The sequence below is a fragment of the Telmatherina bonti genome (genome assembly GCF_933228915.1).
Source record: "Telmatherina bonti genome assembly, chromosome: 11".
Classification (NCBI taxonomy): Eukaryota; Metazoa; Chordata; class Actinopteri; order Atheriniformes; family Telmatherinidae; genus Telmatherina; species Telmatherina bonti.
In genome coordinates this window covers 34682669-34705250 of record NC_136629.1, presented here as the reverse complement: position 1 = coordinate 34705250, position 22582 = coordinate 34682669, and the positions used below count along the sequence as shown (strand labels likewise).

The 22582-nt window shown below is 41.2% G+C and overlaps 1 protein-coding gene across 1 annotated transcript in view; it reads right to left on the bottom strand.

Moving 5' to 3' along the window:
- slc8a1b (solute carrier family 8 member 1b) overlaps positions 1-20707 on the bottom strand; it is a gene marked incomplete at its 3' end in the record, with an annotated part of 141035 nt that extends 120328 nt beyond the window's left edge. The window contains exons 1-4 of the mRNA XM_079248616.1: positions 20411-20707; positions 10055-10975; positions 6984-7148; positions 4424-5214 (exon numbers count right to left, since the gene is read on the bottom strand). Coding sequence (XP_079104742.1) covers positions 4424-5214; positions 6984-7148; positions 10055-10933 — 1835 coding nt within the window. The 5' untranslated portion in view covers positions 10934-10975; positions 20411-20707. The remainder of the gene's footprint in view (positions 1-4423; positions 5215-6983; positions 7149-10054; positions 10976-20410) is intronic.
- Positions 20708-22582: the final 1875 nt, after the last annotated feature.

Genomic DNA, 22582 nt, shown 5'->3' with positions numbered 1-22582 from the left:
TATTGGAGTGTGAAGTCCCAGTCTGCCGCATTTGTGTGTAGGAGGGAGCCTAATTTGATTCTCAACTGCACCATGTTTCTCCACTGGCTGCCTGTTTATGGAAATTGCATAATTAGGCTGCTTGTTTAGATTTGCTACCTCACAGGGTCAGAGGGTGCATGTCACAATGAATGCGTGCATCTGCAAACCTGTGTTTTAATCCATCTACCTTTGTATGCATCATCTAGTTTGCCATTTTGATAACTTCACCATTAATGTCTATTATTAACCTCTAAAAATTTCACTCAAAAACATGCACCGTTTTTATACTCTGCTTTCTACCAGATTATTTCATTCACCTGTCTCCTCATCTTAGGAATGCTGTGCCAATGCAACAGCTTGCGGGGAAAAAAAGAAAAGTGAATTTCTGGCCCATTTTGCATTAAGTGGTCTGCTAGTTCCATCCGGACCTGCCCATAACAAAAATAGAGCCTCTTAAAGTGCCAGGATGCACTCTGGATAACATCATACAACAGAGATGACACCAGTTCACTGTCGTATAAATGCATTTAACAGTAATCAGTCAAATCTACCAATAAAAGTGACTTAGTGTTTTGAACTTCAGACTAAGACCAAATCTGAATTTTGGCACCTGTTACTCCGTCTGAAAGATTAAGTAAACATTTTTGTGGCAGAATCCTTTTATACCTGAAAAAAAATAAAGGATGAAAAAGAGCCAGCTTATTAAGTGAAGCTTTAGATTCCTTTTTTTTTTATTTTTTAAAGCCACAAGGTGATTTACTGACCATTGTGAAGAAGCAATAAAAGTTAAAACATGGATCATTTTTTAACAAATTGTTAAAGGTTTATTTTTTTCTTTTATTTATTTTTTTTTAAATTTGAGACAATATAGCAGCATAGCTGGAATGACTTGCCACAAAGTGTGAAGTAGTTCGGCTGACAATCCGCACCAAATCTGAGACCATGGTCCTCTGCCGAAAAAGGGTGCCGTGCCCTCTCCGATTCAGAGCATGAGATCCTGTCCCCAAGTTAGGAGTTCGGGTATCTTGGGGTCTTGTTTATAAGTGCAAGATCGACAGGCAGATCACTGCACCCTCTGCAGTGATGAGACTCGGCCACGGTCAGTCATTGTGAAAAGGCTGAGCCAAAAGGCAAAGTTCTCAATGAACCAGCCGATCTACATTCTTGTCCTCAACTTGCCACAGGTAGTGACAGATACCAAATACAAGCAGCTGAAATGAATTTCTTCCACAGGGTTGCCAGGACCTCCCTTAGCAATAAGATTAGAAGCTATGAGTATAGTCAGTGCTCCTCCACATTGAAAGAAGCCAGATGAGGATGTTAGGGAATCTGGTCAATATGCCTCCTGGACATCTCCCTGGTGAAGTTCAGAGCTAGTGTCAGATAAGAGCCAGAAAATGGATGGATGAAAGGAGAATTACCACCAACTTACTGGTCACATGTAAATGCTGCTAATAAATTTACAAACAAGCAGTTTTGTTTATACAATTTTCTTTCCTGATTTTATTTTAATTAGTATTAGATAAGCATTAGTGCCTTGGACCGCCACCTTCTTGTAGAAAATCTAGCAATTCTGTTCTTTTCTCTACCCTCCCCCAATGTGTCAACTTTTAGTGCAAATTTACAGTAAATTTATTTTTTTTTAAAAATCTAAAGATTAAATGTTAGTCTTGCATTAAAATCAAGCGGAAATGAGGATAAAAATGCAGCCTTTGACTTTTCTAACATTTTTAAAACGAATACCAGCCACTTCAAACGACTGATAAGGACAATGTGCAATTCCAACAGGCCTGCAGTAAACAGTACATGCTGTGATGAGTAATAAAGTAATACAGATAGGAATGTAGTTAAACTTTAATGCAATAATGGTAACGGCAGCAACTGTAATAGCAATAGCACTTGGATTTAATTGAAATGAAAAACAGCTAAAATGTCCAATTTTGGCATCTCCTGACAGCATCAGGTGGATGAAGAGCTTATTCACACAAACATGCAGGGCAGAGCTGCTTTTTTGTGCACAGGATCAGATAAGAGGGTGCTGAATGCTAGTTGTCGTCCATGTGTGTTGTCCCATTGCTGTAACACACTCACACGTACTCTGCCATCTTTCGCAGCATGCAAGATAAGCCATCAAACCATTCAAGAGTCTTTTATAGAAAGATCAGGAGTGAACAGAGAAAACTTCCCAAAGACTATCCAATTCACCATTCTGCTATTGAGAAACAATAAGGACAAAAATCAGCCAGCCTGCATCTTATTCTCAGACATTTTAATTGATTTAAGCAAATGGCTGACTTGAGTTTTTCCATTATAAACCCAATAAGGGCATCTTGAGCACAGGGCAGGTAAGGCTGTGATTAAAAGAAAAAAAAAAAAAGCTTATTCAGGTGTTTTTCTCCAGTTATTAGTTCTCACCTAATAAATGGTATTTCAATATCAACCAGTTTGACTTAAGCACATATCAAGGACTCATGATTCAAGCTGATCTATGCTTTACTCCATCAGCAGTGCAACAGTTTCAAGTGGAATTAAAAAAACTATGATCATGCAATCAGACAATCAAACATTGTACCACAAGCTATTAATTAATGTGTGGTGGAAAAAACGTGATAATCAGCCAATGCCTATTAGTTTCTGAAGTAGCAAACAAACAGCTCAGTAGGCTAATTTGAGGCTAACTCAAATCAATGGACAATTACGAGACTTGTGAGTATAGTTAGACTTAAGCAACCTCAAATCAGTATCCTGAGCTGATTAGCCAACTTATCTATTCATTCATTTTCATAACTGCTTAGTCCAATTAAGGGTTGCGGGGAAGCTGGAGTCTATCCCAGCAATTGCCGGGCAAGTGCCAGGGTATACCCTGGACAGGTCTCCAGTCAATCTCAGGGCCCCATGTCATCTAGGACAGCTAAAATTTTCCATAAACCAGTACAAGGTTTTAGACAGGGGAGAAAAAAAATCTGTTCAAAGCTGTGAAGTTTACTGCTGTTTTACAAGAACCATGAACCCAGCTGTGCTACAGGCAACCGCAGAAACTTAGCTGCAAACAATTATTTGTGTTGAGGCTCTAGACATATTGTGCATGTGAGTGTGCATGTTTGCGTGTGTGTGTGTGTGTGTGTGTGTGTGTGTGTGTGTGTGTGTGTGTGTGTGTGTGTTGGGGATGAGAAAGAAAAAAAGGTTTATGATGAGCAATAGCTTATAGTGAGTGTGTGAAGCATAAGTGGTTGCATGGAAGTGACTGCATGGAACATCTATTGGACACTTAGTAAAGTTAAAACATAAAAATTTAATCCAATTCATAACCACAAACGCCATAGAAGTTTTCTGGTTGTACTCCTTTATGAACCACAATGTAAAAAAGCAACATAGTTAGCTTAATTACTGCTTTTTAATACTATATTATCATAGTTTCATCAGTCAGTATTTTATTCCATGTGCAATATGAAAAACGGCGATAGAGTAAACCACCAGATGCCATCCTGATGGTATCCATGGCCACTTCTGTACAATCATCCAGACGTAGTTAACTTCCCGCAGTCAAGTCAAGGATGAAGAGCACAGCTGTGAGCCACATCACCGAGTCAAAAGGCCTCCTGAAATGTGGTCAAATACCAAATCACAATCCTCACCATGAGTCACCGTCAAATAAGTGTTGGTGAAGAAGAGCTTTGAACTGAGGCTGCATCATTTCACAGCAGGGATGACTAGCTGGCTGCAACTGGTTGCTCTGGGATGTTCTCACGCAGAATAAAGCCAACGAAAAGGGTAACTACATTTTTCTTTAAAGAAGCCTTTGTGCATCTGAATTAAGCTGACCAAATAGATGTTCTGTTCAGCATGTCCCCGATTCCCCACAGTTTACATTCTTGAACCATTTCCAGCAGCTACCGGCTCTCCATTTCCCAAAACGTGTTTTCACACAAGCTTCAATCCTTGTCATTCAATTTCCATAATCTGACATTCCATCTACTTAAAATTCACACCATTGATCATCCAACCAATAACCTAGTTTTCTAATGCATTGGCTCCAGGAACTCCAAGCTAAACCTGTTGTGCTGAGTGTACAGGAAAAAGTGTGAGGGAATAACAAGGAAATCTATAAAAACCCACAAGAGGGCTAAAGCAGCAGCATGACAGAACTGCAAATGAAAGCGTTTACAGGTTGATGAGCATAAAAGGAGAATAAACTTAAAGAAGAAAAGGCAGAAAAGATTTAAAGATAGGGGAATGTTTCTGTCAAATTCCAGTGAGCGGTCCGCCACACGGATTACTGTGACCACCACATCACACCAACACCCGTCGTTCTCACATCAGCAGCAATATAATTTGCCACATGGACACTGCATGAAATATAAGTTTATACGACATTTAAAACAGAGAAATCAAAGTTACTCACAAGATCTCGTCGTTTTGAAATTCAAGGATGCCGTGAGTGTCTTCAAAGTCTTCGCCACTACCTCGAGCCGTTCCCTCTATCGTCTTGTAAGGCAGCATGACCACACCACGAGCTCCAGATGTTCTCAGCACCTTCACCTCCATGGTGCCCACGCTCTCGCTGACGTGGCAAACGGGCTCCTCAAATGTAAAGATACCGGCATGGTCGTCATCAAATATGGTAACGGTTGCTGTGGAGGGTAAGCCGAGACAGGCCACAGAGTCCACGTAGTTAGCGGACTCGCCTTCTTCTGGCTCTTCGCCTTCTGATGTCAACACCTTGACATTGGAGAGGTGAATGAGGAAGTTTTCATCCTCTTCAAAGATGTCATCGTCAATGATGCCCACGCGGATCTCCTTCATGGTCTCGCCGGACTTGAACACCACCACACCCTCTGTGAACTCATAGTCGGAGCCGGCGTTGGCAGTGCCGTCTTCCGTCCGGTACTCCACAGAAACCGTTTTGCCCAGGTCGCCGCCCCGCCGCACCACGTTCACAGCCACTGTGCCACAGTTCTCAAGACACTGGTAAGAACCAGGTTCAAAAAAGATCTTAGAGACGGGATCGTTGTCACAGGCATCAGAGCGAACCTCATGCATGCTGACAGCCTTTCGTGCCTGATCGGCGGCGTGTTTTTTCAGGATATTGCCTGCCCCCGTCATCAGCCTGGTGGCCTGGCATCGATAGAAAGCTCGGCTCTTTTGCTGCTGGCTCAGGACTTGGTAGTTGGCAAGTTCAATGAGTTGTTCCACCTGGTTACAGAACATAATATGAAGCACGGAAGGAGTTAAAGTGTCTTCTATTGCATTGTTAGATCACATACTTGTGGTTTATTCACAACCAATACAATGAATTGAGAAAAATCTCAGTTACAACTTGTTTCTCATCGGGGGAAGCAAAAAAACTTTACAAAAATCATTGATGAAGTCAACATTACCAATTTATTTAGAGCTGCAATCTCAAACTCCAGTCCTCTAGGTCCGCAATCCGGAAGGTTTTCGTTGTTTCTCTGGTCCAACAAACCCGACTGAAATTAAAGGGTCATTGTAAAGAAGTTGACAAGAAGTTGTTTGATCCATTTGATTTGATTCAGGTGTGTTGGACCAGAGAAACAACGAAAACCTGCCGGCCCTCGAGGACTGGAGTTTGAGACCTCTGGTTTAGAGTGTCCTCAAAAACAGATCCAATTCAGCAATTCATTAGTTGCAGTGGAGTAATTTATCACCCTTTTACTGAAACGTAAATGTAATGTCAGTTTACTGTGCACCTCATTTCAGAAAAAAGACAATTATACAAAGCTCATATTTTATCATTCGCCGCCAGATCTTTATAGAATCAATTTGCTACTGATGAATCCACAGGAGTAGAATGGTGATGTACACCTGCATGCATGCATTAAATCTGATCATTTTATAATATCAGTAGTAGTGGTGGTGGTGGGGGCCTTTAAAGTGGGTGCTCAAGATGCTAAAAGAGGGAACGAGACCAGATTTTCAAAACCAAGATTAAAAATCTACTGGTGGTTTTTCATTTAGCAGCATTTCAACATACAAAGCTGTTGTCGTAAATCATGGAATTGGGAAAAATTAAACATTTCTCCAACCAGTTTGGAGAAATGCTTTACAGCAGCTACATTCATTTTGTAGTCGTCCTTATTTACATGTTTCTCCATTTATATTAGCTTAACATAAGCGCCTCAGAGTTAATCAGCAGTCATTACGAAGGTGGTGTACTGCAGATAAAAATTACCACAGAGGGTGGTCAGGTGAGCCAATTAGAATCATTTAGCTTAATGATGTTAGAGATTAAATAAACATGGTTACACTCGAGATTGCATCTTTGCTTATTATACATTGCATGTAACCATCTTTTTACAGATTGGTTTTATGAATGAAAACTAAAAACACAAGGTTGTCCCAATCAGCCAATAGGTCCTACAAAAAGCAGAAAGTATTCATTTGCAACTGATCTACAGGTCAAACAAAACAAGAGTGCAGGCTGGAAACAAACTGAAAATTAAGTTAAAATGCACAACTTTTTAAAGGAATCAGTTATTAAACTAAACTTTTTTTTTTGGCAGCGTTCCTAGATATTTGTAAAGTCCACGCAGATGCAATCTCTCTACTGTACGTCATATTTCAATGGATTTATCATTGCAGGACGCAAACAAAAAGACAGTTTACTGCCTCAGGAATTCATTTATATCACAATGGGATTAGCCACTATTTTATTCCAGGTTCTAATTGTAATGGGTGTTCATTTTCCTTTGTAATTTCCTTTTAGATCTAGCTTCATCAAATTTATCTAAGAAGCTGTGATCAGAAGAGCTACGTTTGTCACCATAATTACTGCAAGAATGAATGAAGGTAGAAGATGCATCATCTGTTGCAGATTATTTTGTCATCTCGTTTCCTACAGAGGAAATTTCAGGTGTTTTTCTTCAGCATGTTTTCATACACAGGAAACAAGGCTGAAAAGGCAAAACCAAGTCATAATGTATCATTTCAACATTGTTACCAACCTCCTTGTCAGGGTGTTTCTGTTTGAGCTCTTTCAGGATCTTAGCCATGTCTCTGCGGGTCTCCTCCTCATCCAGATCCTTCTCATCGATATCCAACCCCAATGGACCATCCAGGAAGTCAACACCGTGAGAGTTCAGCATCTTCCCATCCATCTCAATGTCCACCTTAGGAAATGTACACAGAGGCAAGTTAAAATCAATGCCACTGATTGAAGCCTTTAGAAGACCACAGCTGTCCTGGTGTAGCCATACCTTCCAAAGAGTAGTTCAACACATTGCATGCACACCTGAAAAGCACATTTCTATTTTAAATTTTCCATCTGGCTGGCTTATGGAATTCTGCAACTTAGGCTGTGTTGTGCTTTTGGGACTGTGCACCATGTTAGATGTTGCTGTTGGCACCTGTGCAGCTTTGACATGTGAAACCAGCAAAGTGTGTGCAGCCTTGACCAATTTTATTGGTGGATTGATGTGCAGAGTGGTGTTATGAGTGTGAGTATTACGTTAATTATGGCTTTGCCTTGTTGGAAAGGCCTAAAGCAGGAGTAGAAGCTCCAGGCGTGACTCATTTTACAGCTGAGGACCTCATGTCTGACGGGGAATCATCTAAGCTCCGTGGACATTGTTTCAGTTTTGTTCAACAATTTTTTGACTGAATTATGCATTTCTGCGCAACAGAACTTTACTGCTGAGCAAACAAGGTTGAGGAGCTGAACTTTCACCTTTTTTTTCTTCAACTCAGCCAAACCTTAGTCTGCTTCTGGACATCTATCCTGCAGCTTTTAGATGCAGCCCATTAGCAACACCCCTGAATCAAATTAATAGCTCGTTTCCAGGCGTCTGCAGAGCCGACTGATATGTGCATGAGGAAATTCAGCCATTTGATTCAGATGTGTTGAAGGGAGGCATCTAAAAGTTGCAGGATAGCAGATTGAGGACCAGACTTAGGCATCCATCAATTACATCAGGTTAAGGGAACTGGACTTTTTAAAATGGCAGTGTGAATTTAATATTGAAATGCCCCTCACAGCATGTTTTACAACGGACAACCATAGTAAAACCTTCTGTATAGTCGACAATGAAGCTTGGAAGGATCTACAAACATTTAGATTAAAAGTCAAATATGTTGCTTCATGCGTCGCTTAAGTTTCCCACAAAAACAGCAGCATGACCAGATTTAATGGTGCAATATGGTCATTTAATGCATTTGCAGTTCATTATAAGTGCATAAAAAAGCTGTCCTGGCTGTTAATCTATACACTTCCCTTTTGAGAAGGATTTTATTTATGAAATGTCTTGAGATGCTTTAAGAGGGCAATTATAAGAAGTTCTTCCCTTTGGAATACAGCTTGATTGAATTTGTTATTTTCTGAGTGCTTATCTGGCTGTGTGTGTCAGGAGTTAGAATTAAACACTTATACCAAGACAACAATCATTTCAAAAGATTTTTTGCAAATTAATAACTGTATATTCAAAATTGGGGGGGAAAAAAAAAACGAGTCAACGTGTCAAATACATGCATCCTGTAAACAAATGGCCACACAATCAAAACCACCTTAAATGAAATTAAAGGGATGAACTAACTCCAGTACAGCTGATTCATATTAACTTAACTGCTTGCAAACTTGATAATGAGCTATTGATTTGAGTCAGGTGTATTAAAGTAGCAGTAGTTACCTATAACACATGCAGGGCAGCGGGCCCAGAGGACCAGGATTAAGAAAACACTGCTATAGAGCACCTTTGCTGAAGAAATACATCTACAAGAATCCTTTAATCCCAAAACAGTTACTGTAGTCAACAAACTACAGTGGCTGATACAGAGTGGAGGACGCATGTAGGTGTTTGACCGTTTGTGTCCGATGTGTTTGCTAAATGATTAGCATTTCTATTTTAGTGTTTCTCGTCTAAAATGTGCCGATTCCTTTATCTTTACAGCTATTTTGAGACCAAAGACAAATTTCCTGCCTTGGTAGGACAATAAAGTCTAGTTAGAGTTTGAATGACTATTAAAAATAAATGGACTAATAATTACCCAATTCCTTAAGAGGACATGTAAATAAACAAGGCTAATGATGTGAGTCTTTAAGCAGTGCTGTAGTGGTCCATCATGGAGTATCAATTTTTTTTCTGTTTCAGAAAAAGTTACATGTAAGACTCGATATTAGTCTACTTAAAAAAAAAAAAAATCTATCAGTATATTTGCTCACTGTCACAATTTCTGCACTTCGGTTTCAGGAAGGAAGGGTCACGAATACTGGCTTACAGACTAGTGAGAGACAGGCCTGTGGACCTGTACACATAGCTTTAATTTGTCTATGTTCAGGCTAAAGTTAATGCAACTGTTGACTAACTGCACCAGTGTACCATCGGTAACCTTAGCTGAGCTGCTGGACGACGCAGCTACATGTGTAGGGACATTTGTAAACAGCATCACAGGGGATTTAGAAGTGGGTATACTCAATGCTGACTAAAAAAAAAGAAGTGGGTATACTCCTATACCTGCGTATACCCTGGACTACACCACTGTCTTAAAAAGAAAATAGGATTTAGGTCTAGGACTTGGAAGTGTCTATGCCGACTCTTGGCTTGTAGTTCTTATATGTGCAAAGGCTGAATACACACATGCAAGGTTTGGCAACTCTTGCTCACTTTGAGTCAAACATCTTGCATCTTTTATTGTGTTTAAGTAGCTTAGGGTGTCAAGAACTGTTTTTGAAGCAGCATAGGAGGAACCAAGCAATCAAATCACCAGATTAATCAAGTTTCCAAGGCATGATTGTCACTGCAATGCCAGGCATCAGGCCCCACTCACCATTAACAGATTAAGAATTGCGTCCATGTAAAGCCTGCCCTTGAGATTCTGTAGTTTTGCATTTTCATTTAAATAATTTAGGAAACGTAGGGAATTGTCTAAATCTTGTGCAAGTTCTGCAAGCAGCTATGCCTCTACAGATATCTTCATCAGCCAATTTGGTTCACAACAACTCCATCCCCTAGATCTCAACAAGGGGTCAAATTGCAGCAGTAAGGTAGCCAAAAGTAAAAACTTCATTTACAAACAATCTTACCTTGGAAGGAAGTGGACGGTCGCCCTCGGTCTCGATGATCATGCCACGCTGCTTGCCAGTGCGGTAGCGTTTGTACACATACTTGTAAAACAGCAGGCGCCGGTCAGCCACCCAGGCAAACACAACACAGATGGGAAAGAAGAGGAAAGTGAGCAGGCCCTCCCACACCTGCACAACGCCAGGAGAGATCACCGACAAGATCAGGTAGAGCCAAATGTAGGCAAAGATACTCCAGGTGGCCGTCACGAAGAAGACGCGCAGGTGCTTGACCTTCCTAGTCTCGCCATCCGGCACCACGTACACACAGATTCCGATGATGACAAACATGTTGAACGCTGCCGAGCCCACAATGGTTGATGGTCCCAGTGTGCCAGCGTTAAAGTTGTGACCAATAACTTCTATGACTGACAGGAGGATTTCAGGTGCAGAGGAGCCCAGGGCCATGAGGGTGAGATTAGAGACTGTCTCGTTCCAGATCCGTACTGTGGTCGTCATGGTTTCCCCGTTGGGCTTCTTGATGGTGATCTCCTTTTCCTGTGATGTGATAACCTCTATTGATGCCATAAAACGATCCGCAATGATCGACACACCCAGGAACATGTAGACCAGAGCCACGAAGTAAACGGTTGCCCGGGCAACCTTGTCACCAAATGATGGGTTTTGGGGCTCCCAAATAGGTAGGAACACCCCTTTTTGACACTGCTCAGCCTTGCTGCACTCAGTTTCATTTTTAGGTTGCTCTGCAGACAGAGAGCCACCCAAGCTCTGCTCAGGGGAGGCACCAGCCAATGATGGATTGAGTTTGAGGAACAGGACCACAGCGACAACTGCAAGCTTCATGGTGGGGGAAAGGAGAGAGGAGCGATCCCAGCAGCCCATATTGACAGGATCAGGACTGATGAGGTGATCAGGAGGTTGAATCTGAGAAGAAGAAAAAAATTCCGGTGTGTCATTAATCAAGGAAAAAATGTTACTTTTTTTTTTTTTTTTTTTTTTTTAAAAACAACAAAAAAAAAAAACATCCTAACACAAGCAGCAGTTCAAAACAAGTTTCCATGTTTTACTTGACATAAAAACCTAGAAACGATCCATCCAGCTGACACTAAGGTCAGCCCTACAGACTAAACCTAAAATAGCTGCTCTTTTAACCAGAAAACATCAAGTTCCCTGAAAACAGAACCACAGAGGGAAAACATACATTTCCAGGTAAGATGTTTGCATAGCTGTTCAGAGGCTGCAAGTTCAAACCAAAGCACCAAAGATTAACCTCAAATGTTTAACTATTACAACAGCTAAAAGGTGGAGCTTTAAAAATTTCCCCTGCTTCAATACTGCAGCAATGACAATCTACTTTACCTAATACAGCAGTCAGCAGGCTTTATTCTGATAACAGATGACTTCTGTCCATCAGTGTTGGCCTGTAAATTAAGTTAGCGAAGATATTTTCTTTAACAGCCCATAAAACCACCAAAGCTTTTTAAATCTCAATCTTCTACCTTGATAATGGAAATTCACTTCAGAAGCTGTTATTCTGAGCCCACTTTGGTTTTGATTTATTATTTCAATTATATTTTTATTAAATGGTGGCATCAGTAAAAGCCTCAGCTGAGTGTCACATTGTTCATAAATCTTGCATATATATGGAATTGCCAAGTTAAATTTAGATACTTTGCCTTATATAAAAATACAAATTTTCCAGGATTGACTTAAAACTGCAGTTTGATTTCCATTTCATAGATTTCATTGAGGTAAAACTGAAGGTAGGAAAACCACAGGTTGCCATAAATCAATTGCAGTGATGCAAACGTGTCCCCATAGCCTAACACACAACATATTCAGCACAGTTACCACATAACATAAGATCATTAAATATTGTTATGTCATTCTCCACTGGGGATATAAACCATCCTCAGTTTTCTGAGGTAATTAGTCTGGACTAGTTTGCACCAATTGTTCACTCTTTATGCAGTTACAGACCCTTTTCTTGCACGTACACACACAAGCACTCAAGTGTTTGCAATCAGGCAGCCTATTCTGAAGCAAACTTTGTCCAAGACAAAGTATTTGAAAGATAAGGAAAAACAATTCCTACTTCATTTTGGACGAAGATAGCATATTTCTTATTTAAAAACATGTCTGCCGATATCTAGTGGTGACTTCCCAGCAGACAGAATTGAAATGATTACAGAACAAGCAGCGGCACATCAATGTCACAGCTTGAGCTTGAAGTGGATAAAAAGCTCAACAGGAATCTACAAACATGTTTTTAAAAACAATACAGCGTGTTCATCTAGATCTTGTTTAAACGTAAAAAAACGCACAAAACCCTGAGCATACCTGGCAAGTTCTGGATATTAAAATAAGGGAAATTCTCTGGAGGGGAGGGGGGCGGGGGGTGTAGGACATGCCTCATGTCTGTTTATTTTCTCCCCGTATCATAATTATTGAATTATTATTGAATCAGGTGTGTTCAGTCTGGGAAACATGAAAAACCTGCAGAAACCCTTGCAGGACCAAGCTGAATAGCCGTGGCATTGCATATAAATACGTCATAAAAGTCTAATAAAGTGAACATGTTACATTTACCAGTAAAGTATAATTTCAGGTCACATTACCCGGCTCTACCCATGTTCTCAACCCAACTCGTTGCCCTCCAACGATAAACCTGCTGATCTGCTTTGACACTGACCAGAACAGGCTTAAAAAAAAATACTAGAAAAAGGCTTCATAAACTATAATTGTGTCCTTAGACTCCAAATACTGAAATTGAAGCCTGATTAGACAATCTAATTCTGCAACATAATACAATATTTCAGAGCAAATAACATTTTTTACAATTAGACTCAAGAGTGCTTATTCTTTCATTCCAAAAAGAAACACACCTAAACAAACATTACCTACTAACGGAGCAAGTGTAGCAGGGCATTGTGTCAGCACAGCTTGCAGTCATCCTACATGATGTTTTCCCCTCATTTACATCTCTTTACAAATACAAATTACCAAACTTCACCCCTTTGACTTGACAGGCTAACATTTCTCCAGAACGCATCCTAAACAAAAGACTTTACCTTCCGGCATCATATCCCAGTAATTTAACCTTCTTGTCCTCTCATGCAGACAGCACGTTTCAGCAGAGATCAATAGTTACAACAGTACTTTCCTTCTGCAAGGTTCATCATATGAAGCTGAAAATTCTAGAAATGAGGTTTTCCATCGTATGAAAGGAGGTTCAGAAGCAATTTGACGCTGCTACTTTTTAAAGTTAAATGGAGAAAAAGGAAGCAGAGCAGCAGAACCCACCAGGGATGTCATCAATGAATCAATTTTTATTGAACCCTTTACATAGCTGTGTGTGTTCTCAGCTGCACTGTGACAGAAATCCCCTTTTAAAACTTGTGAAATCAGTCCAGCAGTGATGATTTTATATGTTTGGGTTGAATAAACCAGGTGTGAATAATGTCTGCAGTTCTGATGTGGGCCGAGTGGGCTCAGCTGTGATGAGAGCATTGTGCTCAGATGTTAAGATATTCTAGTCAAAAAGAAAGAGGGGGAAAAACACATTAAAATGCTTTCCTCCTGCTGACGGCCGCCAGCAGCTCCTTTCCTTCTACTGCCGTCTTCTGTGCTCACGTCAAGCTTCACATGGCATTTCCAAGTGATAAATGATTCAGTGCGCTTTGGGATTTGGTTGTTTTCACTTTGGGGATGTCATTTTTCTAAACAGGCTTATGGTTCTAGAAAATACCCCACACCAGCTGTTCTGTCTAACACAGAATGCTTTGTAGCGCTGGGCTCCAGTAAAGGTGCATCAAGAGCCCATACGGATACTAAATAAGCCCGGCTTACCGGACTTTCTGGGGATGCGTGTTAACAGACTGTGCAGCTGTGCCGTGAAACGCATTTTTATTGTGATCTCAGAAAGAATTTTCTGAAATTCTAAAATTACAGGTTTAAATCAGTGCTGCACTGCATTTACAGACACATACTGCTCCAGATGGAAAGCAGAGTCTTCCATCCCTCATCCTGAGCATGCATGAGCCGCTGGTGGGGATAAAGAAACACCTCAGGTCTAGAGCTGGGCGATATGATGATGTACATCCTTTGGATGACAGAAAACGTCTATTGTTTTATATGAGGCTTGATAGTTTACACCACGATAAGCTGCTTTACTGCAGTATTTTACATTAAGATGCGCTTTACAGCATGCTGCAATATATAAACAAACATGGAGGGAGATGGTAGCAGAGGCGTTTCAGAGCAGAATTCACTAAAAGATGATCAGCCAACCTAAACTGATGAGCTTGTTCCTAAAAAGGTGAGAAATTTGTCACATGGATGCAGTTCGGATATAAAAAGCCCGAAATGGAACTGACAGACCAACTCACAGTCCCGACAACGGACGCCGACACAACTAATTTTATCACCTACACAGGAATCAAGAATACAGAATAAAGAATAGAGTCAACGAGCAAAAGCAGCGTCAAGCGGAGGCGAAAGCTCAGAATAAACTCCAGATGCAAACACTGCAGCAGGTATTTACTCGGACTGTGACTATATGCTTTTGTACCAATTCGATTCCAATTTTTTGGGTTCCGATTCGATTTAAATTACAATTCTCACAATTCTTCAATATTGCTTATTTTTGTAGATAAAAAAAAAACAAAACAAAAAGGTATACATTTTTTTTGTTTGTTTTTGCTAGTCTTTTTTTTTTATACCAATTGGGAAAAACAGTAGCCAGACCATCATACTGCTGCTATAATGCCCAAGAAGACAAGTAAAAAGATCAATTCAAATAAATAAAAATGACAAATTTCATAATGGATTAATTTTATTTGAAAAGAAAAAAAAATTTGATTTTAAAATTGTGAAGCAAAAAAATCCAGATTTCTTATTTTTCCATTTTATTTTCCCACCCCTAGTATTTACCCGTGAAACGTCATACGGCCAGATGGAAGGAGATCACTGCTGCCGTTGCCAAGCACATCTGACACAAAACTGACAACATTACACAAACAGTTTTATATCGTTATGTATATCGTTATGGGGATATAAAATGAGTTATATCGGGATGAGATTTTAGTCATATCGCCCAGCCCTACTCTGGACTACAGGAAGGAAGACCTCTAGCAGATTCCGCCTCCGGACAAGTCAGGTTGAGTCCAGTAAGAACTCCACATCCCCAAACTAAATGTTTCAGATACACAGCTTGTTTTAGCTTTGTTGGCCATCAGCTGCTGTGCTGCATTTAGGGTTAAATAGAGAATCACAATCCCCAGAAGCATAAATAAAAACCCCAATACACAACGAAGAAACAAAGCACGTGTTCCTTCGTTGCCCTAGTACTGTCATTCTAAAGACGCCTCTGAAGGCAGTACCCGGGGGAGCCAAAAACACGGCTGATTGGACAGGCAGCCAACAGAAAAAGAAAAAGAGCGAAGTTGGCGATGAGCTGACCTCCTGCATAAACCGCTGGTGTTCATGTGAAACAGTCATGCATGAAAACTGCCATCACTGCCAGCGATGTGGTGGTTGAATCAACTTCAGATGCCGACCACGAGAATGCCAAAAGAAAAGAATGACATGCTGCAGAACATGTCCTGCTTTGAGGAAAAAAAAAAAAATGTCTGAAAGGCATTTTCCTCCCAATGGGGCACAGGAGTCTGAAATATTTTGAAATAAACTGCATGAAAGACATGATGTGGAAAAATGAAAAAAATCTGAACAGGAATACAGGAAAGAGGGATGTGGATGCAGAAATCATCATGGCAAAGTTAAAGAGACCAGGCAAACTCTCCCCTTATGAATAAAACTGCTGGGATGTTCCTTACATGCAAAAGAAGCAGCACAACACAAACACACGCACACCCCTGCTTCAACCGAAGATTAATGAACCGCATTCGGCGTCATTAGAATGATGTGGAGTTCTTTCAGCCTGGATCTGCCCAGCAGCCATTCCTCAAGCCAACATGTCTTCTCTTATTACACTTTGAGAAGAGGAAACGATCAAACCGGCACGCTCATACAAATAATGATTTCCTACAGCATGTCTGTGTCCGTCTATCCACTGACATGATCAGTATGCGTGTGTTTGGAGGCTGCGTGATAATGTGGGATGAGCGAACAACAGAAAACAAGAATCAGGAAGAGCAGAGACGTCAAATTAACTTCCTTTACCCACAGTTCCCTGGTCATTCAGGAGAGAAGCAACCAGAGGTTTTTCTCAGCTGCAGGATACATTGCTTTAAAATTAAATCAGCATTTCAACAGTAATTCTGTTCACTTTCCTAAACTGTACAACCTTACAATTTACAGGCGACCTATCTGCTCGATTCCAACATTTGTGCTGTTGGTAGCAAAAAAGTTAACAAACTCAAACTTCATATTCCAGAGCTGCTACCTATGAATTACCAACAAAATACTCCAAATACATAAAAAAGTAAAAGGCAGCAGAAGTAATATGACTGAATAAGAAACCAGAAACTGGAAACAGAGGTAGACTCAACAGATCCAAGTTATGACATGTAAGCAATGCTAGACCAGGAGTGTGGATCTCCAATTAAAAATCACTGACATGTCAGACAAGCAAGATAGAAAATGGGAGTACTGGTATAGGCTGCCATAGAGATCCAAACTGACCACTTTAAAGTGAACTGGAAACCAACCACCAGTATAGAGGACACGTGAGCAGTGATGCAACAATTATTGCAGAACTGTGATTATATGTTCATGCAGCTTCAATCCTCTGAAGCTGCTGCTGGAGCTCCCAGATAGGAACACGAACTTGTCGTAAAAATCCTGCATGAAGTCGCGAGTCAAAGATGTGTTAGTACAACGATCAGCTGTAAAAACAGCGGGTACGGTTACATGATTTTTTTTTTTTTTTTTTTTTAAAAATTCAGAATTAATTCCAAACAGTATTTTCCTATAAATAATGGAAATAATTAAAAAAAAATTTTTAAATTAAAAATTAAAATTGAGGCTTAAATGGGAAAAGTTGTTACTTAATTCTGCTTTAGATCGGCGGGTTGGGAAGGGTTCTGACTGGAGGGGCGGGCGTCACGTACTTACATCAACCGGAAACAAAAGTTTGCTTCCTGCTTTTAGTCTTTCCTGTCATTTTAAAAGCAGCACCTCAACACGAGTGCACTAATACACTTTTTATTTTTCCTTCTCAGCAGCTGGGAAGGAAGATAGACCACTGAACATGGGAGGCGAAACAACGTGTGAAATATGTGCGTCATTGGGACGGGACAGGGTTACTAGCATGTGCAGAAAGATTGGAATTAACTTAGGACGGAATTAACGACACGACAGATTAATTAATCAGTTCGGAATTGAAGTGCGAATAAATCAGCCATTTAATTATGAATTAAACTTCATTCCAAAGTGACTTTTTCCATTTGGAATTAGGTGTTTAAACTGGTGAAAAATGTGACTGTGTAAATCGGGATTAAAACTCATGTAAACATGGTCAGTGTGTGCGTTCTACTCTCACACGACGGGCAGGCTTGGGATGTGCTGACATTACCTGGCAAAGTTTGCCAGGGGGGGGGGGGGGGGGGGGGGGGTGTACAGGAGGAGTCGATGGCTTTCATTTTTGGATAAGGGTTCAATTAAAAAAAATGCAATCTCAGATACGAGCTCCACATTAGACAAATGAAATTAAACTCGCTGCGAAATCCAGGCTTGAGATTTATTTTGATACCACTGTGTGTGTGTGTGTGTGTGTGTGTGTGTGTGTGTGTGTGTGTGTGTGTGTTAATCAGTGTAATTAACACATCACACACACCAAACTCTTTCTTGGAGTTGGTTGCATATGAGCCTTATTAGACTTTCCATGTGAGAATAACTGGATCTCTCAGTTGGTTTCCATCATTCAAAAATGCTTTTGGGCAAAATTAGCCCATGTTTTCTATAAACACATCCCTCTTTCATGAGGGTGATGTCACCAGCGCCCAGTTAAGCTAGGTCATGAGATTTTCTTTGATAAAATATTGCTCAGTTTAGCTTGGTGACACAGACCACTTTGCTTTGGTTGGAAACCAAAACTGCCCCCTGTCATATGACACTGGCTAAAAATGGCTGACATATTAGCATCTTGCCCACATCAAGCCTCACAAGCCACTAAAGATGCTGGTTCACAGCGTACAATTTGTACTGAACAAAATTTAAATGAACAATCCAGCTTGAGGTTTATGAATCTTAAAAGTTAAAACACACACACACACACACACACACACACACACACACACACACACACACACACACACACACACAGAATTATTACTAAACTATGAAGGATGGTGAATTTCTCATCACAATGAATATAGATCAATTTTCAACACATAAAATCAGTGTGAGCATCGACCTTTTCGCTCATAGCTCACTGAACGGACCACAGTTGTAGCATTTTAAAAAGGTTTGATGGCAAAGCATACACTAATAAAAACTAAGCCCCATGTTTGTTTTTGGACGTCTTCATAAATGCAGTAAAGTTGGTGAATGTTGTGATCACAACTGCACTTGAGCTTGTTGAATCGTAGCAGAATGAACCTGATTTTCACCATCAGGAACATCAGCCTTGTTAACAGCTCAGTTTACTGCAACCAAGCCGAGCAGGGTCCATTCTGCAGGGAGAGGAAGAGCTGGGAGGCCTGAGAACAGTTTGGATGAACATCTTTTTACAATTATGCCAGGAAAAGAATTTCAGCTAAATGTTGAAAGACCTAAAAACACAAATGACAGAAGCTCAGAGGAAATCTAAACCTGAATCTAATGGCAGGAAATGAGTTCTGATGGAAAGTAGGAAAGATTTTGTGCTATTCTGACTGCATTCATACCAGCAAACGGTGCTTTCCACCTTCCAACCAGGACGCAGCTCAGCCTCTTCTCTGCCATTTGCCAGCGACTTATTTACGACTGGCCCAGCAGCGGTTACACTGCAGTGTCTGCAAGCATGGACAAAGTTGTGTGCCTTGTGTGTGTGTGTGTGTGTGTGTGTGTGTGTGTGTGTGTGTGTGTGGCACATCCTCAACTCGGTTAAGAAAAAGCCTAACCACCGCCTGATGCAGATCCTCTCCCAGACCACCTGAATCCTATCTCACAACACACAAGTCAGCTGATCTGAAAACATCTCATTGTGCAAATCCTAAAAACGAAGCATCGAAGGCTCCTCAATCTAAAGCCCACTTTAAAGACCCCTGGAAACATTTCTCCCTCTCTTTTTATTGTCATCCATATTTCATCCTGCACAGTGGACGTGCTACAGTCCCTGTGTCATGCCCATGAAGCTCCAAATGAAGTCAGCTGGAAAGGAAGTGTCTGGAAAGCCTTGATGGTACCTGCCTGATGTGCCAAGCTTCTCTCACAAGACACAGCCTCACATCAGGGAAATGAAAAGCTGCTGTCTGCCTGCTCTCACATTGTGCGTGCCAGATTTGCAGGAACTGATGTGCACAGCTCTGCTACTGTCATTTACGCGTTTTAAACTCCATTCAGATAAGTGAGGGTTTTTTTTTTTTTAGAGCTAATGTGCAAAACAAATCTATTCAAACTCCAAAATAGGCTCCAGAGTCACCCAGACCTGTTCTGCACTGAAGCGCAAAGGCACTCAGCAGCCCCACCGTGCTGCACAGTTTGGCGCAAAGGGTGGGAGGCCTGCAGGATTGCGCAAATGTGCCTTTCTTCGCGTATTCATCCCTTACAAAGAATGCTTAAAAACGGAAATGTGCCCGGTGCAGTGCATGTTTGGCCTTAACTTCCACACTGAACGCCTATAAAAAGGTGAGAGTTGGGTGTCTGGACGTGCTCTGAATCTCTAACCATCACCCCTCCATAAAACAGGAGAGGCAGGCGCCTTCACTTCAACATGGAAGGAATAAAGAATTAAGCTGAGGAGGAGGATGGAGATGAAGGGCGGGAATTAAAATGCTAAATGAAGCAGCCTCTGGGGGTCTTTTCCAGTTGCACGTTTTAAAATAGAAAAAGAAAACCAAACAAAAAAACATTTCCTCCTGGAGGGTGCTCATTGATTTCTAAAAGCAGTGGTCCACCCCGTCTCCAAGTGACAGCAGATGAAAAGCGCCGTGTGGAAAGCCCTAAGGGACAAAGATGGGATGAGGAAACGTCTCCACGTCGCATCCAGACCCATCCGACGCATGGTGCCAAGTCTCCTATCTGGGTTCCGAGGGAAGAGACTTCCCCTCCTGCATCCCATTCACACCTACCCCCCTCACCACAGAAAAAGGGGGGGAAACTTGCTTGCAGCAGACAATGCAGCGAGCAGAGACAAGGACCCCCGCAGTAATCACCATTAACACCGTAAAAAGCAAAGGAAAGTGGAAAATGTCCTACCTTCACAAAGCCGCGCGACTATCCTCAATCCAGAGGTGACAGTAGTAAAAAGCAACACTACGACTCTTCTTGTAATGCAGGCAAGTAGAAGGAGTAGTAAGAGGAGGAGCAGGAGTGGTAGTGGAGGTAAGCCAGTAGTGGGGAATGGTAATGGAGACGCAGGGAGCTCTTATACGCCAGCCAAGACGGCGTACCCAGCGACCGAGACGCGCAAGAGGAGGGTAGAGTAGTCCGGATTCCCATGCGCACACTGGGTTGGTTTTTTTTTTTTTTTTTTTTTTTGTAATTTATTGCTGTTGTCTTGTTGTCGCCTAGTCCTGGTTTCCACGCAGCGCGACCTGGCTGACCCGTATGATCGGATGACCGGAGCGGAGCTTCATCAGCAAACCCGCATTTGCTGAGAGGAGGCGCGCAGCAAAGCGGACCTCTTCCTCATTCTTCCCTTCCCTGGTTTCTGTCTCCCACCCCCCCTACCTCCTCCTCCTCCTCCTCGCTCCGTGCAAGCGCAAAAGAGAAAGCGAGCGAGAGTGTGCGCGAGTGAGAGTGTGTGAGAGCCCGGAGTGTCCGCGCGTGAGCAGGTCGCTCCTTCCTCTGTTGCCTCATACACACCGACTGAGGATCAGCTCCCCCTCCGCTGTGAGCGCGCGTGTCCCTCGCTCCTCGGGCCGTTGTCCCCCCCACCCAGACGCGTCCCGTCACACTTATCTGACTGCACGTTTTCTCCCCACCGGCTTGAACAGCCACCATGCAGCCAGTGTGTTGTCTGATTCTGTTATCCCCGTGATTCTTTAGAAGGTGGTCATCCTAAACATTAATATGAGATTCCCAAACCAGTCCTGAAGGAGGTCTGGTCAAGCTGGAGTCAAAGAAACACACAGCTAAAGGAGAAAAAAAAAATGAAAAAGGCGTGACTGATTTAACACTGAAAAGTAAAAAATAAAACAAAAAACAAGTTTTAAGTTCAATCCAAACAACCAGAAGTTTTTATTCCATTTATTTAAAAAAATAAATAAAAGTTCAATCTTATTCCAAGCAGGTTGAATCCAAACTAATCATTTAGTTTAGGGAAATGGTTGGCCTTATTCAGAAAACTTTTTTTTTTTTTTTTTTAAAGGAAAGAGCAAGAGGAATTCCTAAACAATGCTGCAATGAGAAGCCTTTACTAAACTGATTTGAGATTACAGATGTTTATCAGATTAATATGTTTTTCACACTTTGCAAAACAGCATGAGACTCGATTAAACAAGCTGGAAGAAGATTCCCACATGAAGCTTCAAAGCAAGGCTACAAAACTTTCCAAACTTTAAACTCTGCTTCTCACTTATTTTGGAGGTAAGCTGACAGTCATTCTGTGCATTCCTGAAGCCATTGTTGCCCTGCAGGGTTCCAAGGCTGACAAACCAGACTTCACAACTTTCTTTTTTTTTTTCCATCCCAGGGCATCATGTGAAACTGGGTTTTGCTTCACAACACCTTGTGTCAGGCCAACAATGGCCAGTCTGAACACACACACCATGGCTTATTCATAAATAAAAAAGGAAATTACAAGAAGACGTGAGGATAAGAAAGAGAAAGTGACAGAAAGACAGTAGAAGCCAACACTGAACTGAGTCTTCCATCACAGGACACCCAAGCAAAATAAAAATATAAAAGTTCTGGCATGTTGCTTAAAATAAAAAACAGCATTTAGAGACAAAAACACATGAATCCCACTTTGTAAAACTGTACAATAAGTAGTTTTTAGAAAATTGTGAACTGAAGTCTAACTTAATAAAAAATAGCAAAGGTGACATTCAAATATTTTCTTTGTTTAAACAATGTCATAGTTTCCTGACTGACTGCTGCAAGATTAGGTTTTTATCAGATTTTAAACCAGTAATCCGACTCATTTGTCCAAGATAGATGTTTAATTAGATAACCTGCCAAACGTTTCAGGAGAAAACCCAAAGTTTCCCAAAAAGTCTCCACAGAAAGCTTAGACTCTGCAAAAAGATCTGGTGGATCTGGTTAAAGAACAGCTATTTGGGCGCTGCCTTGGTTTCCCATGTGGATTAAAAAGCACCGGACCAACTTTCACAAAGCAGGTTGGTTCTACTTACCTAAATCAGTCACTTGTGGTTTCCCTTCTCCATGACATCACATAATTTATAAACCTGAAATATTTACTGAAAT